The sequence below is a fragment of the Pelodiscus sinensis genome, chromosome 2 (assembly GCF_052426305.1).
Source record: "Pelodiscus sinensis isolate ZL-2025 chromosome 2, ASM5242630v1, whole genome shotgun sequence".
Classification (NCBI taxonomy): Eukaryota; Metazoa; Chordata; order Testudines; family Trionychidae; genus Pelodiscus; species Pelodiscus sinensis.
Window position 1 is genome coordinate 9,445,081 of NC_143053.1, and position 24,970 is coordinate 9,470,050.

Genomic DNA, 24,970 nt, shown 5'->3' on the forward strand with positions numbered 1-24,970 from the left:
TTTCCTTAAGTACATGGTTATTATTTCCTTTGACTTGACCAGGATATAATTGTATATGAGACTGATTGCTAGGTTATGTTGGGTTACTGTCCTTTTTCCTATGTTGTCTGTCCTTTTATTTTCCTGCTCCTTACCATCTTTATTCTACTAAATACTTGCTCAACTTGTATTTGTGTATGTACATGTGTCACACATGATATGGGTATATATATTTATATATTCACACTTAGGAGTTACTACTGATTTACAAATATAACATTCTTTCAGTGCGAATAAATATTTATAGGAACCTTGAAATTCAGTATATTGCGCAAGTAGTATGTATTACAGTTGAACCTCTCTGGTCCAGGACACTCTGGTTCTGCTGGACTAGAGAGCTTTGGTGGCTAGCAGCAGGAGCCAGCTGGGAGCCAGCTGGGGCAGCAGGAGGGTGAGCAGCCAGGAGCATGGCTGGGAGCAAAGCCAGTGGCCAGGGCTCACAGGAGTCCTGATCTGGCAAATCCTCTTTCGGGACAGGTCAGGTCTTGAGGGTACTGGACTAGGGAGGTCTAACTCTATTATAATCTGTTGTGACATTGGGCTGCTCTATTTACAAAGTGGGGGGTGTTACTAAATAAAAAGCACTTACGAATTTCTGAACATATATATGATCTAGAACGTACTTCTGAAACGTAGTACTAGTCATGCAAAAGCGGCGAGGAGTCCTGTGGCACCTTATAGACTACCTGAAGTGTAGGAGCATAAGTTTTCATGGGCAAAGACCCACTTCGTCAGATGCATGTAGTGGAAATTTCCAGAGGCAGGTATAAATATGCAGGCCAGGATCAGGCTGGAGATGACGAGGTGGATCCAATCAAGGAGGATGAGGCCCACTTCTAGCAGCTGATCTGGAGGTGTGAATTCCAAGAGAGCAGAAGCTGCTTTTGTAGTTAGCAAGCCATTCACAGTCTTTGTTTAATCCAGAGTTGATTGTGTCAAACTTGAAGATGAACTGTAGCTTAGCAGTTTCTTTTTGTAGTCTGGTCCTGAAGTTTTTTTGCTGCAGGATGGCTACCTTTAGATCTGCAATTGTGTGTCCAGGAAGATTGAAGTGTTCCCCTACAGGTTTTTGTATGTTGCCATTCCTAATATCAGATTTGTGTCCATTGATTCTTTTACGTAGGGACTGTCCAGTTTGGCCGTTTTATATAGCAGTGGGGCATTGTTGGCACATGATGGCATATATTACGTTGGTAGATGTGCAGGAGAACGTACCAGTGACAGTATGGCTGATCTGGTTAGGTCCTGTGATGGTGTTGCTGGTGTATATATGTGGGCAGAGTTGGCACCGAGGTTTGTTGCAAGGATTGGTTCCTGAGTTCGAGTTATTATGGTGCGGTGTGTAGTTGCTGGTGAGAATATGCTTCAGGTTGGCGGGTTGTCTGTGGGCAAGGACCGGCCTACCTCCCAAGGCCTGTGAAAGCGAGGGATCATTGTCCAGGATGGGTTGTAGATCACTAATGATACGTTAGAGAGGTTTTAGCTGGGGACTGTAGGTGATGGCCAGTGGTGTTCTGTTGGTTTCTTTCTTGGGCTTGTCCCGTAGCAGGAGTCTTCTGGGTACACGTCTGGCTCTGTCAATCTGTCTCCTCACTTCCTCGTGTGGGTGTTGCAGTTTACAGAATGCTTGTTGAAGATCTTGTAGGTGTAGTTCTCTGTCTGAGGGTTTGGAGAATATGCGGTTGTACCTCAGTGCTTGGCTGTAAACAATGGATTGTGTGGTGTGTCCAGGATGGAAGCTGGAGGCATGCAGGTAAGTGTAGTGGTCGGTAGGTTTTCGGTATAGGGTGGTATTGATGTGACCGTCACTTATTTGTACCGTGGTGTCCAGGAAATGGACCTCCCGTATAGATTGATCCATGCTGAGGTTGATGGTGGGGTGGAAGCTTGAAATCATGGTGAAATTCTTCCAGAGTCTCCTTCCCATGGGTCCAGATGATGAAGATGTCATTGATGTAGCGTAGGTAGAGAAGGGGTGTAAGTGGACAGGAGCTGAGGAAGCGTTGTTCCAGGTCAGCCATAAAAATGTTGGCGTATTGTGGGGCCATGCGGATGCCCATAGCAGTGCCACTGGTCTGAAGGTATATGTTGTCTGTGAATTTATCCTCTCACACAACTATTTCAGATTTGGTGACAGCATATACCTTCAGACTTCAAAGAGAAACTGCTGAGCTACAGTTCATCTTCAAGTTTGACACAATCAACTCTGGATTAAACAATGACTGTGAATGGCTTGCTAACTACAAAAGCAGCTTCTACTCTCTTGGAATTCACACCTCCAGATCAGCTGCTAGAAGTGGGCCTCATCCTCCTTGATTGGATCCACCTTGTCATCTCCAGCCTGATCCTGGCCTGCATATTTATACCTGCCTCTGGAAATTTCCACTACATGCATCTGACGAAGTGGGTCTTTGCCCACGAAAGCTTATTCTCCCACACTTCAGTTAGTCTATAAGGTGCCACAGGACTCCTCGCCGCTTTTTCAGATTCAGACTAACACGGCTACCCCTCTGATACGTAGTACTAGTCATGTGACTGGAATGTTAAAATAAATTATAACCTATTTAAGAAGGATATTGGCATTGCCTGTTTCCAAGTCACTGACAATTCTGAATAATATGATTTTGGATGATTATGGATCAATGTCCAAACAAAAAAGTACAAGCTGGGGTACTAATTAGCATCTTCTACAGGTAGCTAAATCACACTAGGGAACAGGATGATCCGCTCTTTCCGCACTCTATAATGTGTAGGAAAAAATTTCAATTAGACTAATATTACAGTTTCCTAACTCAAAAAGTGTTGCATCCAGAACCACCAGAGAACCTTGTTACATCTAGCCTTGAGAGAAAAAGAGGAATTGATCACAGAACTAAAAATCAATTGTAGCTTAGGCAGTGATCATGATTCAATTACATTCGTAATGGGTAAGCAGAATAAAGTCCATACCAGTAATACATACATTAGTTGCTTTAAAAGGGCCATTTTCACAAAGCTGAAACAATTATGAGTTAAATCATCTGGTAAGAAGAGTGTAATCAGAAAATTGTGACAGACAATTGTGAATCATTTAAGAACCCCTTAGTAGAAAAGCCATGTTCCTAATCAAGGAAGAAGGCAGTACTGGTTTAAAAAAAAAAAAGACAAAAAAATGTGGTTTAGAGGGGAAGCTGGGAATTTTTAAAAATTGATAAGAGAAGTAGAGAAGCATTAGAAGAAACGTGGTTAGCAGATGTAAAGATAGTAAAGTTTAAGTATATTTGGAATGGTAAGAATGGTGTTAGTGCATTACTAGATTAAACTGATAGAATTATAAATAATACAGAAAAGTCAGAAGTATTCAGTGACTATATCTGTTCTGTATTTGGGGGGAACACTGATGTAGTCATATTGATGATAACATTCTTTCCATTCCATTAGTATCCCAGGAGAATGTTAAACAGCAGCTACTAAAGTTGGACAGCAGGTCTAAGTGCTTTAAAGGGGCTGTCTGAGGAGCTTTCAGCACTATTTGTTCATTTTTCAATGAATCTTGGAACAGTGGGTAAGTTTCAGAAAATTGGAAGAAAGCTAAGGTTGTGTCAGTATTTTAAAAAAAAAAACAGGATGATGTAGGTCATCATAGGCCTGTCAGTCTGATTTGGATCCCAGACAAGATAACAGAGTGATGTGGCAGTCACTTAATAAAGAATTAAAGGAGGGTAATAATATTAATGCATATCAACATGGGTTTATAATGGATACATTGATACCTTTTTTTGATTAGATTAAAAGTTTAGCTGATGAAAATAATAGTGTTGCTATAACAGACTTCTGTAAGGCTGATCTACCTTTGTTGTGGTCTATATTTTACTGTGACACAATTCCCTATGAGGAAAAATCATATTTCCCAATAATATGAAATACAAAATTTTGCTGCTAACAATTAAAAAAAATGATCTTTCTATTTAAAATGTAGGTCCTATACTGGAGCACTATGTAAGCTGGTCAAAGGATAACTCAGTACCTGAAATAAAATGAATCCGTAATTTATAAAAATTGTCTTTGTTGTTTACGCAAATTGAAGATATATATTCCGTTTCCCATGTAGAGATCTATTCATCATATTAATGTCTGTGTTCAAATCCCTCTCCCACCATTTCATCTGGATTGTTTTTTTATAATCCTCCTTTTCAATCAGAATTATATGCATCTTTGAAATTAAACCATTTTTCCAATTTGCCCCTGGATCAGCTCCTCAAATATGTTTGAAGTCTAAATAGACATCATTGTATCCAGATTTTACAATAAAATATTTACCTTATGTATGTTTACGATATGTGATGTTTATATTATTTTTATTACTAGAAGATTTACTCGCCATTGCTCAAATCCTTAACTCAATTTTTGTCATTTGGAAAATAAAATGATAATGTCCATTCTTCATTTGAATCATTGCTCTGGGGTGGGGCTGGGGATGAGGGGTTCAGGATGCAGGCTGCCCTGGGGAGAGGACTACTCCAGTTCTCTCTCTCTGCAGCAGCTTGGGGCCAGGTGAGAAGCACCTCTCCATGGCTGCTGTAGCTCCAGAGGGCGCAGCCAAGGGAAAGGTACATGTCCCCTTACTAGGAAAAGTCCTGATTTATCTTTCCCCCTGCATTCCCCAGCCAGAGTAAGAAATGCAGCAAACTTTGCACTTTCCCCTTGCTCTCTGACACAGAGAAACAGAAGTCAATGATCTTGATTAGGGGGTTCAGCCCCCTGCTCTCTCTCAAGGGTGTCTAGAGGATGGAAGGCTCAGGGCTAAAGCAGTCCCAGATGGGGTGAAGGTGCCACTTTCACCTGTTTGATGATTCTGCTTCTCAGAAAACCAGACAGAAAAGAGACAGTCCTATTCCAGACACATCCCATTTTCTTGGTCACAATCTAACCCTTACCTTGCTTTAAGTTATGGTAAGAGGAAACTGTATACCAAATTTGGTGGTCCTAGTTCTTACCGTGTAGGAGAAGTTCTTGAGCAGATAGATAGATCAGATATATTGTAGCTTACATTCTTCTTTGAGTGATGTCCCAGTGGGTGCTCCACATTAGGTGCTGGGCTTGCCCCGGCACCACAGGATAGATATGTTCAAAGCCGTAGTCAGTCAGACCGCGGGGGGCGGGAGGGGGGGGGGGTGCCTCGCAGCGTTTACACTCTCCCGCGCTACGCAATTTGATCTAATCCAGTCCTCTCAACCACCTCAGGCTGCAGATGGAGCGAATCGTCTCTCCTTCTTGCTCAACCTTTGTTCAACCTGGGGAGATAAAACAAGTTATATTTCCTCAGTTTTTCTACTCTTTATATTTCTTATACTCATTCATGTTCGTTTAAAAATTTTTTTCCTGTTATCATAGACTGTTAAGTTCTCGTTCCTCCTCCCTTTCCCCTGTTGAACTTTAGACTCTTGTACATAGTTTAAAAAAGGGCCGGGAGGGGGGGGGGAGGGAGAAGAGAGCAACATTGAAACAGAAAATGCCGGGCTCTCCCAGATTTTAAAAATGCTCCATGTGCCGTGACGCCATGCCTGCCTCCGATGGCCACGTGGCATGAATTCACTGCCTCGGCAAGAGCCATGTATCACAAAAATGCATATATTGCTCAAAACTTACAGCCAGAGTCCGCCACGACCTCAAGATGAGGCTCCGTATGATACTCTTTGATAAGGTGCTCCAGCCGTCTGGCTCAGCCTCTCTCCGCCTCAGGCCACTCAACAGCCTCAGAGACAGAGCGCCTCTTCTCCCACTAGGGCTCCTCCTAAGAGGCCCAGGCCCTCCCCAAGCAGATCGCTGCCTTTGACTCCTCATGGCAGAGCTACCTCTAGGTCTAAGTCGGGCACTTCTGCTTTAGCCACTCATTCAATCTCTAAACCATTTAAGACTCTGCCTTGTGTTTCGCACCATGCGGCCGCAACGTCTCCAGTGGCGGAACTGGCGCCCTTGGCACCGAAGTCATCGACACTGTCTCTATCCATGGAACCGCGGCACCGTTATGGGCTGCATCTACCTCCTCTTCAAGTTCCTCCCCAGAGGAACTGGCAGCTTCGGCACGGGAGCAAACAGCGCCTACCCCAGCGCGTGATCGCTCAGCACCAACCGAATCCTGGACTTGACCACTGTCACCAGCATGTGAGCCCTTGGCACCACCCTCAGCGAAAGTGTGCTCAACACCGCAATTGGCACGCACTCGCCATGACTCAGGTGCAGTATATCATCGCTCTGCACCGACCTCGGTGCCAGAATGAACAGCCCCAGCTAAAGCACGAGCAAAGACCTGCCATGTTCACAGTCCATCCCCAGCTTCACTGCCTCCTGTTTTTTCTTTGGCTCCATCGCCATCAGGCAGGAGGTCACCATGGCTGTTCAGGAGTTACACCTCTCTGGGTAGACTCCCATCTCCCTTCCTGACACTTCCTAGGGATACCTGAGTCTACTCTCACCGCTTCTCTGCCTCCCCATCTCCACCCATGAGGAGATCTTACTCTCCCTCTCCATCCCTCCAATCCAGAAGATCATCCTCTCAGCATGAGTATACTGGACACCACCGTTATGGGCGTTCTCTTTCACGCTCATCCTACTATTACCGCGATTGATATGACTATTCCCGTTGCCATAGGGAATACTCACCACATCACCAGTGTTATTGCTATTCACCCAAATCCCTGCTTCGTTCTATGACAATCTACTCCTCCTCCAGACACTCCCCACTTTCTGTCCCTCCGCCCATTGATCAAGGCTCATCGCCTCATCATTCACAGTTCAAAAACAACAGTCTCAGACCACTACAGAGCCATATCCTCCTGAAGTCTCCCCTACAGATCAATCCTCCTCCCGGGACAAAGCAGTTACTCCTGGGGATGTCTCCCCACCAGACGACTTGAGACAGTTCCAAGATCTGTTTAAGAGAGTGGCAGTGTCTCAGGAAATCCAGCTGGCTGAAATTAAAGACAAGCAACATCATCTCCTAAAAAATTTACAGACCACCAATATCACAAAACTGGCTATCCTGGAAGTGGCTAATGAGCTTTGGCAGACCCCTGGCTCCACTCTTCCGACTAACGGCGGGCTGATAAGAAATATTTTGTACTCCCAAAGGGATCAGAATTTCTTTTTTCCCACCCTCAACCCAATTCCCTTGTAGTCAATGCAGCTCAACAGAGAGCCAAGGCTCCGCACTATAAATCAAATGCATCAGACAAGGAGTTCAAGAGGCTTGACTTATTTGGCAGGAAGGTGTACACCTGCTCAACTTTGCTTCTGAGGATTACTAATTACCTTGCCCATTTTTCAAATCACAATTTTGACGATTATGCAAGTCTCACACCTTTAATAGAGGCCCTTCCAGAATCTAAGAGGCCTCTTCTTAAATCTGTGGATCAGGAGAATTATGCTGCCATGCAAACCAGTTTCCAGATCGCTATGCATGTAGCAGACACCGCAGCCCGCACTACTGCCACAGCAGTAGTTATGCGCAAGGCCTCATTCCTCCAGGCAACAGCAATCCCAAAAGAACTGCAGTCTAAAATGGAGGATTTGCCATTCGATAAAGACGCTTTATTCGCTGAGAAGACTCATTCAGTCTAGCATTCTATCAAGGACACTAGGACAACATTATGGTCACTTGGGATGTACACTCCACCATACAAGAAACGCTTTTCCAAAGACGTTACGATTATTTCCACCCCAGACAACACTGGCAACCGCAACATCGACAGTTTGACTAACCACATCAGAATCGATGCCGGAGACCAATGTGACGTCAAAATCAAAATAACTGCACACAAACACAACCCGGCAACAAGCAGCATGTTTGACGTGTTGGTCAAGAGCGAGCAGACAGCCTCTCCAAGCCCCAGTCACATCTTTCACCATCGCTTGAGGCCCTTCTACAACCAATGGGCCAACGTCACTTCCGACAGATGGGTTCTAGAAATAATCTGCTCGGGTTATGTCATTCCATTCCATTCCCGCCCGCCCACAGCCCCACCATTCCCGTCCCTCTTCAGGGACCCCTCTCACGAAGACTTATTGTGAACTGAGATTTCCCATTTCCTCCACATAGGAGCAATAGAGAACGTACTACCTCAATTTCAGGGAAGAGGATTTTACTCCCGCTATTTCCTTGTGCAGAAAAAAACCGGCAGATGGAGACCCATATTGGATCTTTGACATTTAAACAAGTATATTTGAAAGCAACGCTTCAAGATGGTGACATTAACCTCCATTCTACCGGCCCTGGAGCAGGGCGATTGGTTTGCTGCTCTCAACCTAAAAGATGCCTATTTCACATGACAATTCATCCCGCTCACAGAAAATTTCTACACTTCATGATTGGCATGGACCATTTTCAGTATCGAGTGCTGCCATTCGGCCTCGCAACGGCACCAAGAGTCTTTACAAAGACATTCGTAGTCGTAGCTGCTTACTTTTGACGCAATGGCATCGTCCTATATCCCTACTTGGATGATTGCCTAATAAAAGGATGTTCGTCGATAGAAACTGCAGACATGGTGCAAAGTACAATCAAAACTTTCCGTGCCCTCGGTCTCCTCCTCAACGAGGAGAAATCCACCTTGACCCCTACTCAGAACCTAGAATTTATAGGCGAGCACCTCGATTCAGTTACAGCAATGGTGTATCTACCCATCGCCAGATTTCAAGCAATCCAAAACCTGTTGGACGAACTCCTGTACAAACAAGAGGTACAGGTTATTACAGTACTCAAGCTAATGGGTCATATGGCATCCACGACATATATCGTTCCTCGTGCCAGGTTACACTTCTGGCTGCTGCAGCACTGGTTGATCTCAATATACAATCCCATCAGGCACAATGTACGCAAGTGGGTAACTGTTCCATCCAACGTCAGGTCCTCCTTGCACTGGTGGACAGTAGACGACAATTTACTTTCAGGCTCTCCATTTCATCACCTGCCCCCTCATTGTCACATGACCACAGATGCCTCCCTCATCGGCTAGGGTGCCCACATGGGAAACCTATCAGTCCAAGTCTGTTGGTCACCACAGGAGTCTCTGCTGCACGTAAATCTCCTGGAATTGAGGGCTGTTGCCAACGCTTGCAAACATTTTCGCGCACACCTCCGTAGCTCCACAGTCAGCATCTTTATGGACAACACAGCGACAATGTATTTTATAAATCAACAAGGAGGTGCACAATCCCGATCGCTGTGTACGGAAGCAACCCGACTATGGAATTGGTGCATTGCCAACGGCACTACCCTTGTGGCGTCCTACTTACCTGGCATCAGCAATATGATGGCAGATTCCCTCAGCAGGAATTTCGCAGTAGACCACGAATGGAAAATCAATCGGGATGTGCTCCATTTGATCTTCCGTCATTGGGGCATGCTGCGAATAGACCTGTTCGTTACTGCCAGCAACAGGAAATGTCACCATTTCTGTTCCAGAGCGGGCCTCGGTCATCATTCGGTAATTCTGATAGCACCAGAATGGTCTCACCAGCACCAGTATTCACTCCTATTGCGACTTGCACGACTTCCACCGTATCGTCTTCCATTAATCCAGAATCTTCTAACCCAGAAGCGAGGCTCTCTTCTTCACCCACAATTGTGCACTCTTCATCTCTCAGCCTGGTACCTAGTTGGCTGAACGCCTCCGAGGCCCTATGTTCTGACCGTGTCAAAGACGTTCTCATACATAGAAGGAAACAGAATACATGCGTTACTTACCTTTCCAATGGTGACTCTTTACTTCCTGGTGCTCCGAACATCATATGGACCCTGAATTCGTTCCGATCGCCACGATTCTGAACTATATAATGCACCTGCAACAGAGCGGACTAGCCTTATCCTCTCTAAGAGTCCATATTGCTGCACTGAATGCGTTTTGGCAGCCAATAGAGGGGTTTTCGCTGTTCGCCCACCCTCTCACCAAGAGATTTCTTAAGGGCCTGTTGAACCTGAATCCTCCCTTGCACGCTCTACCCTCCTCTGGAATCTGGACTTGGTACTTTCAACTCTAACAACTCCACCTTTCAAGCATCTGGCCACCATACCTCTTCAGACCCTTACCATGAAGCTGATCTTTCTTATCACCATCACATCAGCATGCAGAGTGAGATCGTGGCGTTAATGGCATCGCCTCCCTACACCGTCTTTAATAAGGGTAGTGTTGTTTTAAGGCACCATCCAGCTTTACTCCTAAGGTTTGCTTGGAATTTCTCCTTAACGAACCAATAGTGCTACCTGCCTTTTGCCCAAAGCCTCATGCTTCACCTCGTGATGCAACACTTCATTCACTAGACGTTTGTAGGGCCTTAGACTTTTACTTAGAGCATACTAAACCATTTAGGAAAACTGGTAGATTATTAGTCTCTCTCACTGAACGCTCCAAGGGACAGCCCTTATCTTCCCAGAGAATCTCCAACTTGATTGTGTCCTGTATAACCCACTGTTATACGATACAAAATGTACCCCTTCCACAGTGCCCCAGGGCCCATTCTACTAGAGCACTAGCTACCTCTACTGCTTTCCTGAAAGGTGTTCCTCTTTCTGACACCTGACAGGCTGCCACCTGTTCTTCTGATGAAACATTCGCCAAACACTGTGCTATCGAAACAAGGTGGCTTTCGGATACTTCCATAGCATCTGCAGTGCTTTCTTCCTTTCATACATAGTGACATCTGAATCCCACCTTCTTCATTTGGGTGGGTACTGCTACTCAGTCACCTAATATGGAGCGCCCACGGGGACATCACTCGAAGAAGAAAGCGAAGTTACTCACCCTGGTCATTCTTCGAGATGTGTATCCCCGTAGGTGTTCCACTGTCCACCTGCCTCCCCGCTTCGGAGTCTGTTTTGTTCTTTTACGGATCCTGAGGCGGGTTTGAGTGACTGGATTAGACCAGATCGCGCAGTGCAAAAGAGCGCGAACGCCGTGAGGCACCCTCTCTCCCCCCAGTGCATGTGCAGTCCGACTGACTATGGCTTTGAACATCTCCATCCTACGGTGACGGGGCAAACCCAGCACCTAATGTGGAGCACCCATGGGGACACACATCTCAAAGAACGACAGTTACTGCACCAAGGTGAGTAACTTCACTTTACTCTTGGTGTAACTTCATATCGGGGCTCAAGATCCTCTACTTAATGGGGAATAAGAACTAGAACAATGAGGCATTCAATCTGTGTTTTGCTTCAGTCTTCACTGAAAAAGTTAATTGTGACCAGATGATTAAAATTATATTAACAAGGAGGAAGGAATGCAAACCAAAATAGTGAAACAACAAGTTAAAGAAAAAATTAAGTAAGTTAGATGTATTCAAGTTGGCAGGACCTGATGAAATTCATCCGTAAGGTACTTAAAGAGCCAGCTGAACCAATCTTGGAAGCATTAGCAGTCCTTGTGAGAACTCATGAGGGACAGGAGAGAGCCCAGAGGACTAGGAAAGGCAAACATAGTATGTATCTTTAAAAAAGGAAACCAAAAGAACCCAGCGAATTTCAGACCAGTTGGCCTAACTTTGAAAATATACTGGAACAGCTTATGCAATCAGTTTTGTAAGCAACTAGAGGTTGATAAGGTTATACAGAATAGCTAGCATGGATTTCTCAAAACAAATTCATACCAAACCAACGTGACTTCTTTCTTTGACAAGGTTATTGGCCTTGTGGGTAGAGGAGGAGACACAGTAGGTATGATATATCTTGATTTTGTAAGGCTTTTGACCAGGTCCCACGTGACATTTTCATAAACAAACAAGGGAAATGTGATCTAGATAAAGTTGTTATAAATTGGCTCTACAAGTGGTAGAAATACTATGTTCAAACAGAAATTATCAATGGTTTGTTGTCAAGCTGGAAGAACATATGTACCGGAATTTGCAGGATCAGTCCTGAGTCAACTACTATTCAATATTTGTATTAATGACTTAGATAATGGAATGGAGACTATGCTTATAAAATTTGTGGATGACACCAAGAGGAGTTGTAAGTGCTTAGGAAGACAGGATTAGAATTCAAAAAGACTCTGATAAATTGGAGAATGATTTTGAAATCAAGAGGATAAACTTCAGTAAAGACAAACACAAAGAAAGAAGGATAAATACGTACAACTACAAAATGAGGGGAAGATGGGTAAGTGGTAGTATTGCTGAAAAGGATCAGTGGTTACAGTGGATCACAAATTGAGTATGAGCTATGTGATGCAGTTGTAAAAAAGGCAAATATTCTGGAATGTATTTACAGGACTGTCTTCAGCAAGACATGGGAAATGACTGTACTTCAGTATCAGTGAGGCCTTGACTGGAATTCTGGGTTGCACACTTTAGGAAAGTTGTAGACAAATTACAGGGAGTCCAGAAGAGAGCAACAAAAAGGATAAAATGTTTTAAAAAAACCTGACGTATGAGAGAAGGTTAAAAAACTGGGCATGTTTAGTCTTGAGAAAAGAAGTCTGAGGGCTACTGCAAAGAGGCATGTGGTTTCTTGTTCTCTCTGTCCACTGAGGTTAGGAGAAGTAATGGTCTTAAATTGAAGGGAGATTTAGGTTAGATGTTTGGAGAAACTTTCCAGCTAGAAAGATAGCTAATCCTGGAATAGTTTAGACAAAGACACCTTTCAGGGAGCGTGTAGGTATATTGATCTTACCTCATCACAGGGGAGGTAGACTCAAGGATCCTTTCCAGTACTGCATTTCTATGATTTTATATGCCCTAGGAATTTTTTGGGGGGAGCGGTAGTTAGTTCTGTGCCCTGTGTTATACAGGTTAGATTAAATTAGATGGATACAGTGGTCCCTTTGGCTTTGGAGTTTTTGCTAATGTGGCACCCATGCCTAGTAGTCATTCATTTAAATTAAATAACTCCATTTTAAAACTACGTTTTCCCCCAAACCCTACAGAAGTCATAACCATTGTCAACTAATGTTACACTGAATTTTGTTGTTAGAAAACAAAGGTTTTTTAATATTCTGTATTTCACTGTAAAAAGAGTGCATATGTTAATATTATCAAGTACCCAAATGCATTAGTAGTATGTGTTTATCAGGCAATGTTTACTAACTTATAGCCATAGAAATGAGAAAGTATACTGGTTCTGCAGAATTGTAATGTGTTATTGAATAGTAAAGGCATATAAATGTCCTTGCTAGTGAATGCAACATAAATGTTGAAAACTTGGGGTCTTATTCAAAAGTGAAGAAAATCCCTAAAATCTCCTTATGAGTCAGCCCCAAAATTTAGCTCCAGCCATCCATGTAGACAAGAATAATAATTGGACACTGAAAAGAAACAAAGCTGTATTGGGAAACTTTATAAACCTATCCCATTATCCTCTCTTTCTAGAAAAGAAAAAAGATAGATTTCTATTCAAATGGAAACATTAACACAGCCATAACTATTCAGTCACAAGCAGTGTTTCACTTTTTTATTCATTTTGGTTTGGTGTTTCTTGTGTTTTAATGTACCTTTGTTGTGTGAAATGTTTGGGGTTTTTTTTAATCTTCTTATGAGATTCCAAAGAATCGATTCTGACCTTATTAGAAGAGTGATTACTATGAAAAAGTTAGAATTTGCAAAGAGTTACCGTATTGTAGTAGAGCTTAGGATGGGGATTTAATAAATGTAATTAAATATCAAAGAGCCAGTTATTCATGTACTTGATAGTGGTTGGCAAATTTTGACTTTTTAATAGATTCTGATGTAAATCACTTTAGAAAAAGAGAAATAAGAAAAATAATTTGTTTCTAAGGTGAGAAATCTACCATAAAATAGTAAAAATAGTTTATCGTTTTAAAAAGATTTGAATATATATCTTTCAGCTGTAGAATGGTAATATAAATCTTTTTGCTTTTACATTCACACGTGCATATGTTTTCTCAAGTTTCTGTTTTCTTTTGTTTCCAAATAATTTGTTTCTGTTTTCTCTTTCTTTTTCTTGCCTCTTTGTAAAGGAGTCAATCACTGTCAGCATAAAGTAAAGAAAGCTAGGCGCTTTCTCCCTTTCGTCTTCTGTTCCCATGAGCCACCACCTAAGGGTACTGCACTGCTCTTTGTACAGGCTGCCTTATTAACCCAAAGCTGAATATACTAACTCTGTTACTGTTTGTTTACAATTTTCTCCAGCCTCAGGTAAACAGAGTTCCAAGAATAATTGCATTAAATTTCTGTTGTCCCCTACAATTGGATCTTCAGTTGAGATGTGTCATATACTTGATACTTTTTTATAGAAGAGTTTGTTCTGTCATATGTGACCGTGGCAAATGATTTAGTAATTTTAATTGTGCAGTTGTGTAGCCACAAAATCCTGCAGCTTTCTTCTTTCAGTGGTACACTTGGATTGCATTCTTGGACCCCTGATACAGCATGCAAATGAATGAAGTAGGAAAGCAGCAATAAATGTAACTTAATACCACATACAGAATTAAAGGTTGAACACAGTGATACTGGATGCTCTGTGTTCATCCAGTGTTGTCTGGCCACTTTTATCTGGGGGGATAAATGTAATAATATGTTCATTAATTTTACAACAGATATATGCATTTTGAATTTTAATTTTATTTGCAATTACTGATAAAAGTGCATCACTTCCTAGTGCGGATATTTGGAATAGCATAGCTAAATCCACAATATCAGTATTAATTTTGAATAAGTGCCCTATGGACTTGTTCCATTTGTCATTATTTAAATCACAGTTACATATAACCGTTTCAATAAAGGGAATGTTAAGTTCTTCCATAGCTTGTCAGCATCTAAGCAATAGCATAATGCATCCAATATGAAAGAGGTAACACCAATTTTAAATATTTGAAGGCATAACTGTATATACAAAGCTTTAGAGGCCAGATCCTCAACTGGTATAAATTAATTTTTCTTATCTGGCCTACAGGCTTTATCTTGGTAATGGAAGCATCAAATAAAATCGGATATTGACACTCTTGTAGCAAAATGCACTGAATTAAGTGGTCTCCCTCCTAAATTCAATTGTTGTACTTCATGTAATAGTCACTAGCCCACATTATATCCTATTCGCTGAAAAGTTTAAACACTCCTCTGAATCTTGACTTTTAGGAGGCAGGTCTTAAATTCCATTACCTTTCTGAATTCTCTTGAGCTAAGTATATAAAATAACTTCAGTTTTGCTATATTCTTGGTTTATTCATGATTTTAATAGTATATTTTCCCCCACCCCTTTTCTCTCTTTGTCCCTTCTTTCTCCCCTTTTTCTCTCTCCTTGCATGCTACCTGGATCTGCAGATGAAATTAGTGGGGACGGTAATACATATTTTCTAGTCTGTATTACTAATGTGATATGCAGCCCTTATATTCATATACAACTAATGTGCATTTAAGTGATCAGTTTTCATGAAGATCATAGTATGAAAAAACCCTAAAATGCATTAAAGATCAATTGGTATAGTATAAATTTTAGCACCTTATGAAATAGTGTGACTGGAATAGACTTCAGACTTCTTTCGGGAGAAGCTTTTCTGGAAGAGATCTTCCAGAAAAACTTCTTTTGAAAGAGAGCGTCCACATTGCAAAAGCACAACGAAAAAGTGATCTGCTTTTTCGAAAGATAGCATCCACACTGAATGGATGCTATCTCACATTTCAACTATGATTACTATGGATGGAGTGGCCTCTAGGGCACCTGTGCTTTTTCCTCTTTCCTCTTCTTTCGAAAGAACTCCCTCTTCCCCGTCCACACATGCCTTTTTCCGAAAGAGCTCTTTCGGAAAAAGGCTTCTTCCTCATAGAATAAGGATCACCAATGTCAGAAAACCCCCTCTGTTCTTTCAGTTTTGTTTCGGAATAATGCGATTGCAGTGTGGACATAATTGAAGTTTTTTCAGAAAAACAACTGTTTTTCAAAAAAAAACAAAAAAAACAACTCTGTAGTGTAGACATACCCTGGTAGGCTGGGACTGAATAAAGAAAAAAAATTCAAACACTGTATGCAGTGGATTTTGTACCATTTTATCAATTATGTTATCAAGTATGAATTGCACGTGTTTGCGGTGAGACTTTTGGCATGGAGCAGAGGAAGTGTGTGGGCTTTTCAAGAGTGGTTATTCAATTTGGTAAAGATAACAGGCATAATGTAGACAAAATTAATTAAAATAACTTTTCTTCAATTAATAAGGTCAAAAGACATAACAGAAACTGGTACCTGATTGCAACAGATGATACCTTCATTTCAAAGGCATGGTATCATCAAAGTCCTCTCTTGTTCATTGGTTGTATGCCTAGGGCAAAGAGAAGTTGTTAATCACACAGAAATTTAGATTGAATGTGTGGAATGTTTGTTGCAGGCATGAAATCCATAATCTAATGGCTGAATCTTTACAATTATTCTTTAGATGCTGGAAATTGTAATAATAACTTTATACCTAAAAGTACACTTTGTCTTATATTTTCAAAAATGAGTAGTGACTTTTGGGTGCCTCACTGTATGGATGTCTACTGTGACACATTATTAAAGAAACCTAATTTTCCATAAAGTGTTGAGCAGCCCCAAACTGAAAATAAGTCCCCTTTAAGCAGACCCAGACTGGATATCAAAAATCACTACTCATTTTTGAAAATGTAGAGTCACTTACATAATTGTCTTGAGAAATCAGACTTCCATTATAGATTTAATAGTTCATATAACATACTTAGGAAATAAATAACTACGTTACCCCAAACAAGTATCAACAAGACTATGAAAAGTGGAAAAAAAAGAGAAATAAAATGCAAGGGCACTCTTCTGTTCCCAAATTAAAGTGTTCAGGAAGGTGTTAACCATCTTTTACTCAGTTCTTTTGGATATAAATTATAGGAAGGTAGCACCACTTAAGTTTTCTTTCTTCCCATAGAAGCCTGTTGGCTTGGTGAGGGCTGTTGGCCTAACATTTGGTCACATTTCTCTTATAAACTGAGATGTTATACAGCTGTTTATCCCTTACATGCTAATATTACTAAATTTTTATTGTGGACGATATGTATATTTCATGTCTTGTTATATGTTAATGGCAATAATAAACACTTGAAAATGCTCTCAAAGGGTACAATAATGCAGACCATTTCAGAAAGAATATGAATCTTCTCAAAAGAAAAAATACAGTGCATAGTGCAGCTGTGATGGACAGTTTGATGAGATGAGTTTTTCGAGAGCCTAATAAAAAAGGTCTGGATTAGCAAATAAAATTCTATGTAGATGTCTCTATTTTAACAACATTGTTTTTCTAAAGGAGACTTGTATGTGTTGTTTTAATCTGAATGATTGGTAGGTTGGCTAGAAGGTATACTTTTAGATTTGTTTTTTTTATTTGACACACTAATGGCTTAGGATACGCAACTCAAGCTACTAAAATACATAGCTGGAGTTAGCTTATCTTAAGCTGGGCAAATGAGACCACACAGTGGGAGGCTGATGAGAGCACATGTTCCCATCAGCTTCCCTTACTCCTCACAGAAGGAGGACTACTGGACACCTGCGGGGGCTGCTCTCTGCATTCTATTTAGGGGTCTATACTAGACTCTCTAAATAGAAGATCAACCTCCAAGCGTCAATCCCCTTGTAAGTGTAGACATGCCCTAAAGGAACTAGTCTGTTTAATCCTTTATTTCTCTACTTTGTCAGGGGCATAAACATTGTATTGTAGGAAATTCTATCTTTGGGGACCACATCACTATTTGAATATTGTAAGGGCTGATGAGACCATTAATATCATCTAGTCTGACCACATGTATAGCAGATTGCAAGAAACCTCACCCAGTAGCTTCTTCATCAAGCCCATAGCTTTGTTTGAGCTATATCTTATCTTTTATAAAGATGCCCAGACTTTACTGAAAGACAGCAAGTGATATCTTAAGGCTGGCCATTTGAAGACTGATGGTCCTCAATACCTCCAGACCAGATTTCAGCAGGAAGAATGGAGGTTCCCACTGACTTCCAAACCAAGTGACGAAGACTAAGACAATCCTTTTCTATGCCTGTATTTTTGTAACCTCTGATAGTTGTGTCGCAAGAAATCTAGTCTAACTCCTGAAGACTCATTTTGCTTAATGGTTACATACATTTAGTACATGTTGGACTCCTTGAGATGCTATTTCAAGTTCAACTTGGACAAGTGACCTTCTGCAGCATCCTAGCTAATATATCTTAATTGCACACTTCCTGATTGAACCTCAATCTGATATTGAGCACAGTTGGGATCTTCGACTGTTCCCAACTTCTCTTCTTGTCTTTTATGCTATTGAAATAAAGCAGCTATTCTTGCTTTTTGAACCCTATAGCACTCTCTGTTTCCAACTACCAGTAGGACATGGACCCCAACGCACAAGATGTAATTCCTCCTGAAGAAGAAGGAATTTTTTAAAACCACAGTAAAGTCAACCCATTCTCCATTCTGTAATATCTCAAATAACAGCAGAGAGTAGCCAACACGAAACAGAAATATTTATCCTAAGAACCAAAAATGAACTCACCATATTATTGAAAGAAAACAGAATGACATATCACCATACATCAATATTATAGGAAGTGAAACATTCATTTTCCAAAGGATGCTAATTCTTAAGATCAGCATTTCTCAAACCAAGGCTGGTATCCTGGAGAAACATCATATTGGTAGCAGGGGAGAAGTAAATAAGCCAAGAGAAAATGAATAAATTAATCATTCTTCCCTTTGCTGCATGTTTTCAGTATACGCTTTTACCATCCATCAAATATTCAACACATGATGCTGTTTTGTGGAGTCCTGAGTGGAAGTAACCTATCAAGAAAGAAAAATTAATGGAATTCCCCTGCCTATGTGTTTTTTTTCTTCTAGAACACCGTATATTTTGACAGTAAAGTTCCTCTCTCTCTTTCATAAATGTTTTCAACTTGTAAACTCTTGACTATCTGGGCTTAGAACACCTACGGAAGTGGCCTGATTTTCCTGAGCATGCAGCAGCACCCATTAATATCATTAGAAGTTGTTGGATGCTTCGTATCTTTGAAAATTGGCCATTTATTTGGTGCCTAAATATGAATTCAGGAGACTAACTAAAGACTGATTACTTTAAAAAATCTAGACACTTTTATATATATTTAGGAAAAGGCTGTTATGATAGAGTTTTAGAAATCTTACCATAGATAGTTGACCCATTTTCATGGGTTAAATTTATGCTCTCTGGGAGAATTAAATGTCTGCTTGTTAGTGGAATGAATGCTTGAGTAGCTACTTTCTCACTGAAAGTGTTTTGGGGCTGGGAATCTATCTCCTTATATGACTTTACATCACATAGATATGAACAGGCTTACCAGAAAAAATCATTATTTTTTGTCATTGTAATGGTTAATGTTTATTTTTAAACAATTTTCTGTTTTATGTATTTAAATGTTCTCAATTGCAGGAAATTGGAAGGTGTCAGACAATAATGTAATGACAATAGACTGACATTCAAAACGTTTAAACTTTTATAAATGTTAAAACCCAAATTGTCAATATCATATGTCAAAATATACAAAATATCCTTAAATTAAATTTTAATAAGTTCTTTAGTGGTATTTTTCTTTCTTTACCAACTTGTAAATGATTATTATCAATGGGAATAATTTTACACTCAAGTGTTTAAGTAGGGAGAGAAAAGAACTGTCAGCTTTCTAAGTACTGACACTTTGTTAAATTTTTTCCTATCCATGACATTCTGTTTCTCACCAACAAACTTGAAGAACAACATCTGGCTAGTTGTCAAAGTGACTTTCCAGGACACTATGAAAACTTAGATTATCAAGGAAATAACTTTTACAAAGTGAAAGAGTACCAGCTCCAGGGATTTTTCCTGCACTACACAAACAGGAAAATCTATACACCTCAATACCTACAGACCGCCACACAGTTAAAAGTATGCATTTTACTTTTCTTGAACACATGAAGCACTGCTTGTGTGGCACAGCAAGGCCTGCTGATTTGCACTTTACCAAAAAGAAAAGAGTTTAATCTCTCAAAGTGGGCAGTCTCTGTCCATTGTCAACAATTGTTTTTTTAGCAGAAAATCACCTGTTAAAGATACCGAGAGAAATTATTTAGTGTAAAGTCATGATGTTAGACTAGTTGATCTGAATTACAGAGCTAATACGTTCAAAAATGCATTCTCCTTTTGCTCCCTCAGAAATAAGTATGTGGACTGAAGTATAGTGGACAATGAGGTCATCATAATTTCTGTGCATGAGCAGATTTCAGTCATGCTATCTTAAATGCATTTTTGCAGTGGTGTGAAGTGGGTTGATAATAACATAGCAGCTTTTATTTGTGGACGTTGGGCTAAAAAATTTTAAACATTGTATTAGCTTGTCTTTTTCCCGAAATTCTCTCATTCCTCCTTTACAGAAACAGATGACTATGCCGAGATTATAGATGAAGAAGATACTTACACAATGCCCTCAAGTAAGTACACTCATGAAGTCTGGAATTTTCCTACTTGATTGAAAAGTTGCTTGGATTGAGAGAGCTCTAATCTGCATTTCAAAGCCTCACAAAGAAAATGTTCTTTAGGCGAGATTATGTTTTGAAGCCTCATGAATTCTGCATCCCTACAGGCTCAGTCTCTGTGACAGTCAAACAAATTCTGACAAATTTTACTGTACTACATTGTACTGCAGTAAAATGCCATCTCACACCAAAACACGGAATTTTAAGTTGTGCTGATATGATGTAGCACTTAGGAAAAGGAGACTAATAAAAATGATTTGAAGCAAGGCTAATTCAGACAGGCACTTTCTAAACTTCTCTAAACAGCTCAGTCCTGATACCTCATTCCTGATCTTCAGTGTGCCTGCTGTTTTAGTCCTTCAGCCTCCCTATAAGAGAAACTTCAGTAGTTTTATGGAAAATGATAAGCTATAGAAACATGGATGAAAACACACAGCTCTTGTGAATTTATGTCTTCTAAGGCAAAAGGCTAATACCCCATCTGCTTAAATTATTTTGTGCCATTGTTGGAAATTGGAAGTGTGGTTTTAACTACCCTAGAAAGAAAATCTGGTTTTCTGGTGTTAAAAGTTCTGTCTGCAATTTATGTTGGGATTTGCTGTGTAATTTTTATCACTTGCTAACCTGTACTAGAATGGTAACTGGTACATGGAAAGGCAGAAAACACTCACTTCAGTCATGCCCGTAGATAAGGATGGGAGGGAAAACCCAGTGACATAGTTACATTTCATACCCATTTAATCTCAGGAATACTTAATGTATTTAAGGATATGATTTATTTATGACTTCGCCGTCCTGATTTTATGTCAGAGCAAAGGGATGTTTCATTCACCACTTAGGCATTCGGAGCATTGGTTTTTTGCTGAGGAAATTATTCGGCAACAAGACAATGTACGTTTCCTGAAAGTGAATAATATATTTTAAATAGTGTATAGTAAATCACTGCATTAATCTCCTTCAGAATAATATCCATAATCACAAAGAAGTATGATAAATGATATATTTTCTTCATTGTAAAAACGGATGTTGCATATCAAGAATCATGCAGTCCTTACTTACATGAAAACTTTAACCTGTTAGCTCCTGCAAGGTCCTAAGCTGGGAAATCTGTGGCTTGCAGAACATATGCAGCCCATCAGGGTTTTATGTGTGATCTGCAAGACATTTTGTTTACCATTGCCGACAAGCAGGGTTGCCAGATTCCACTGCTTGCCATCTGTGTAGTATTTTTTCCTACCGATATTGTTAAAGTGAAGTGAGTGCTGATTGCATACAACATTAATGGTGAGAGCCATGCACTCTGCATCCAATCAAAGCACTGCCACAGTTCAATTGGCACACCCCACAAATTCTAGGTATGCAAAAGCAGTTAACAATTTTACCCTTGAATGGGAGACGGTCTTGGTTATGACACTTGTGGCCCACTGAGATGGAAGGCCGCTTGCACGACCCACTCACTAGCCTAGGCTGCCCATCGCAGTCCTAAGCACTCAGGTCGGATCTGATTTAGCAAACCACTAACTAAAACACGCCTTCAACCTAAATCATGAAAGAAGTCCCATTGGATACATGTGTTTACGTGCAACACTGGATTGGGACAGAAATCTCAGCCTCTTCAAAGTTTGAGCCCAGCTTCTATAAGAACTGCAGGATCAGACCCCTGATTTGTGTTAGTATAAGCATAAAATCAATTGGGTAGGAAATCATTTTAGTTAAACTAATATTTTTGATCTTTTTAAATATTATGAAATATTTGTCCAAATGATTTGTTAATTTTAAGAAGATATTTCTAAGTGAGTGTTTGATTTTTCTCTTAAATGCACTGCAGAAAGCTATGGAATAGATGAAGGTAACAGGAGCTCTTTTAACGATCTCTGTGTGCTTGCAATTTTGGAAATGATGTGGAGTTTTTCAATTTAAAATTGTTCACTTTTATTTAACAAGCATTGTGTTGATTGGCTTAATTGTGTTTCCATAGTTAAACAAATTCTTTGGTAAGCTTTGGAATTTTAAAGAGGTAAATGCAATATTTTAAGAATAAATGAAAAGACATTGATCACTTTGGTTTCCAGCGAGCTGATATCATTTCTTAGCGCTAATAATGCCATAAAATTATAAGACTTGAGACCTAAGCTAGTTGAGAATCAGTTTTTCTCCTCCTGGAGATTGACAGCTGTAGAAATTCACACTGTGTTTCCACTGTTGCTGAAAAAAATACCATTTCAGACACTGCCAGAAATTAAATTACCAACCATATAATTCAACCAGAACTGAATAAATTTGATTGCTGAACTAGGGAGCCATTTCTTGTCTTGGGTATACTTAGTCTACTAAAGAACAAAGCTAATAAAATTACATAAATCATGGAAGATTCTATATCAATTTGGTGCCAAGTGTACACAGCTAAAAGTGTGATAGTCAGAGTTTTACACTTATTCGTTTTACTTTTTCTATACATCTTCATTTTTCCCCTGCAGCCACCTCTTTAAAAATACTTTTGGCTCATTTGATGGTTCAGAGATCTATAATACCACATAGTGTAGTCCTCTTAAACATATGGCTTTAAGTTACTAATTAATTCCATATTATTCTAAACTATTTGTGTTCCTTTCCTTTTTCCTTTAAAAACCATAATTAATTAAGAAGAATTTCATTGTATTTACTGCATTGAAATAAATATTGCATAGTAATTAATTTAGTAAATCAGATTTCAGTGTCTTATTCAGGGCTTCCATTCAAACAACTGTTTAAGAGGATTCCACTGTGTATACAGTTTTTGTATAGGTTGGTGTTTAGCAAATTTTAATCTTAGTTATTCATATGTTAGGCATTGAAGTAGGTTATTTTGAGTTTGGGGTCTCATGGTTTTCATCAGTAGTTTGAGATTTAAATCTATTTTATTTTTACAGCCAGGGATTATGAGATTCAGAGGGAGAGAATTGAACTCGGACGCTGTATTGGTGAAGGACAGTTTGGAGATGTACATCAAGGAGTTTACATGAGTCCAGTAAGTATCTTTTTTAATATGAACACACATTTTCAGGAGATGTACATACATACCTAATATGTCTTCCCTATGGTCCATTTGAGTGAATTAATATTGATTGATAGTGCTTTGATATAATAGTATTTATGAAACGCATTGCACATATATCATGCTTTACATGTTTAAAAGTTGTGTTAAATACATTAATCCTCTGAGTGTCTTTGTGAAGTAACTTCTTTAGATACTAAGTATCAGAGGGGTAGCCGTGTTAGTCTGAATCTGCAAAAGCGACGAAGAGTCCTGTGGCACCTTATAGACTAACTAAAGTGTAGGAGCATAAGCTTTCGTGGGCAAAGACCCACTTCGTCAGATGCATGTAGTGGAAATTTCCAGAGGCAGGAATAAATATGCAGGCCAGGATCAGGCTGGAGATGACCAGGTGGATCCAATCAAGGAGGATGAGGCCCACTTCTAGCAGCTGATCTGGAGGTGTGAATTCCAAGAGAATAGAAGCTGCTTTTGTAGTTAGCAAGCCATTCACAGTCTTTGTTTAATCCAGAGTTGATTGTGTCAAACTTAAAGATGAACTGTAGCTCAGCAGTTTCTCTTTGAAGTCTGGTCCTGAAGTTTTTTTGCTGCAGGATGGCTACTTTTAGATCTGCAATTGTGTGTCCAGGAAGATTGAAGTGTTCCCCTACAGGTTTTTGTATGTTGCCATTCCTAATATCAGATTTGTGTCCATTGATTCTTTTACGTAGGGACTGTCCTGTTTGGCCGATGTATATAGCAGTGGGGCATTGTTGGCACATGATGGCATATATTACGTTGGTGGATGTGCAGGAGAATGTACCAGTGACAGTATGGCTGATCTGGTTAGGTCCTGTGATGGTGTTGCTGGTGTATATATGTGGGCAGAGTTGGCACCGAGGTTTGTTGCAAGGATTGGTTCCTGAGTTCGAGTTATTATGGTGCGGTGTGTAGTTGCTGGTGAGAATATGCTTCAGGTTGGCGGGTTGTCTGTGGGCAAGGACCGGCCTACCTCCCAAGGCCTGTGAGAGCGAGGGATCATTGTCCAGGATGGGCTGAAGATCACTAATGATGCGTTGGAGAGGTTTTAGCTGGGGACTATAGGTGATGGCCAGTGGTGTTCTGTTGGTTTCTTTCTTGGGCTTGTCCCGTAGCAGGAGGCTTCTGGGTACACGTCTGGCTCTGTCAATCTGTCTCCTCACTTCCTCGTGTGGGTATCGCAGTTTACAGAATGCTTGTTGAAGGTCTTGTAGGTGTAGGTCTCTGTCTGAGGGGTTGGAGCATATGCGGTTGTACCTCAGTGCTTGGCTGTAAACAATGGATCGTGTGGTGTGTCCGGGATGGAAACTGGAGGCATGCAGGTAAGTGTAGTGGTCGGTAGGTTTTCTGTATAGGGTGGTATTGATATGACCGTCACTTATTTGTATCGTGGTGTCCAGGAAATGGACCTTCCGGGTAG

General features: G+C 40.4%; 1 protein-coding gene across 13 annotated transcripts in view; it reads left to right on the plus strand.

Moving 5' to 3' along the window:
• Window positions 1-24,970, plus strand: part of PTK2 (protein tyrosine kinase 2) — a 327,060-nt gene that overhangs the window by 225,193 nt on the left and 76,897 nt on the right. For 6 of the 13 annotated variants that reach the window (XM_075920047.2, XM_089776148.1, XM_089776151.1 and 3 more), the window contains 5 exons: window positions 13,986-14,069; window positions 15,289-15,306; window positions 20,397-20,453; window positions 22,327-22,347; window positions 23,408-23,505. In XM_075920047.2, the coding sequence (XP_075776162.1) occupies window positions 13,986-14,069; window positions 15,289-15,306; window positions 20,397-20,453; window positions 22,327-22,347; window positions 23,408-23,505 (278 nt within the window). The remainder of the gene's footprint in view (window positions 1-13,985; window positions 14,070-15,288; window positions 15,307-20,396; window positions 20,454-22,326; window positions 22,348-23,407; window positions 23,506-24,970) is intronic. The other 7 variants (XM_075920052.2, XM_075920061.2, XM_075920060.2 and 4 more) reach the window with 5 other exon arrangements.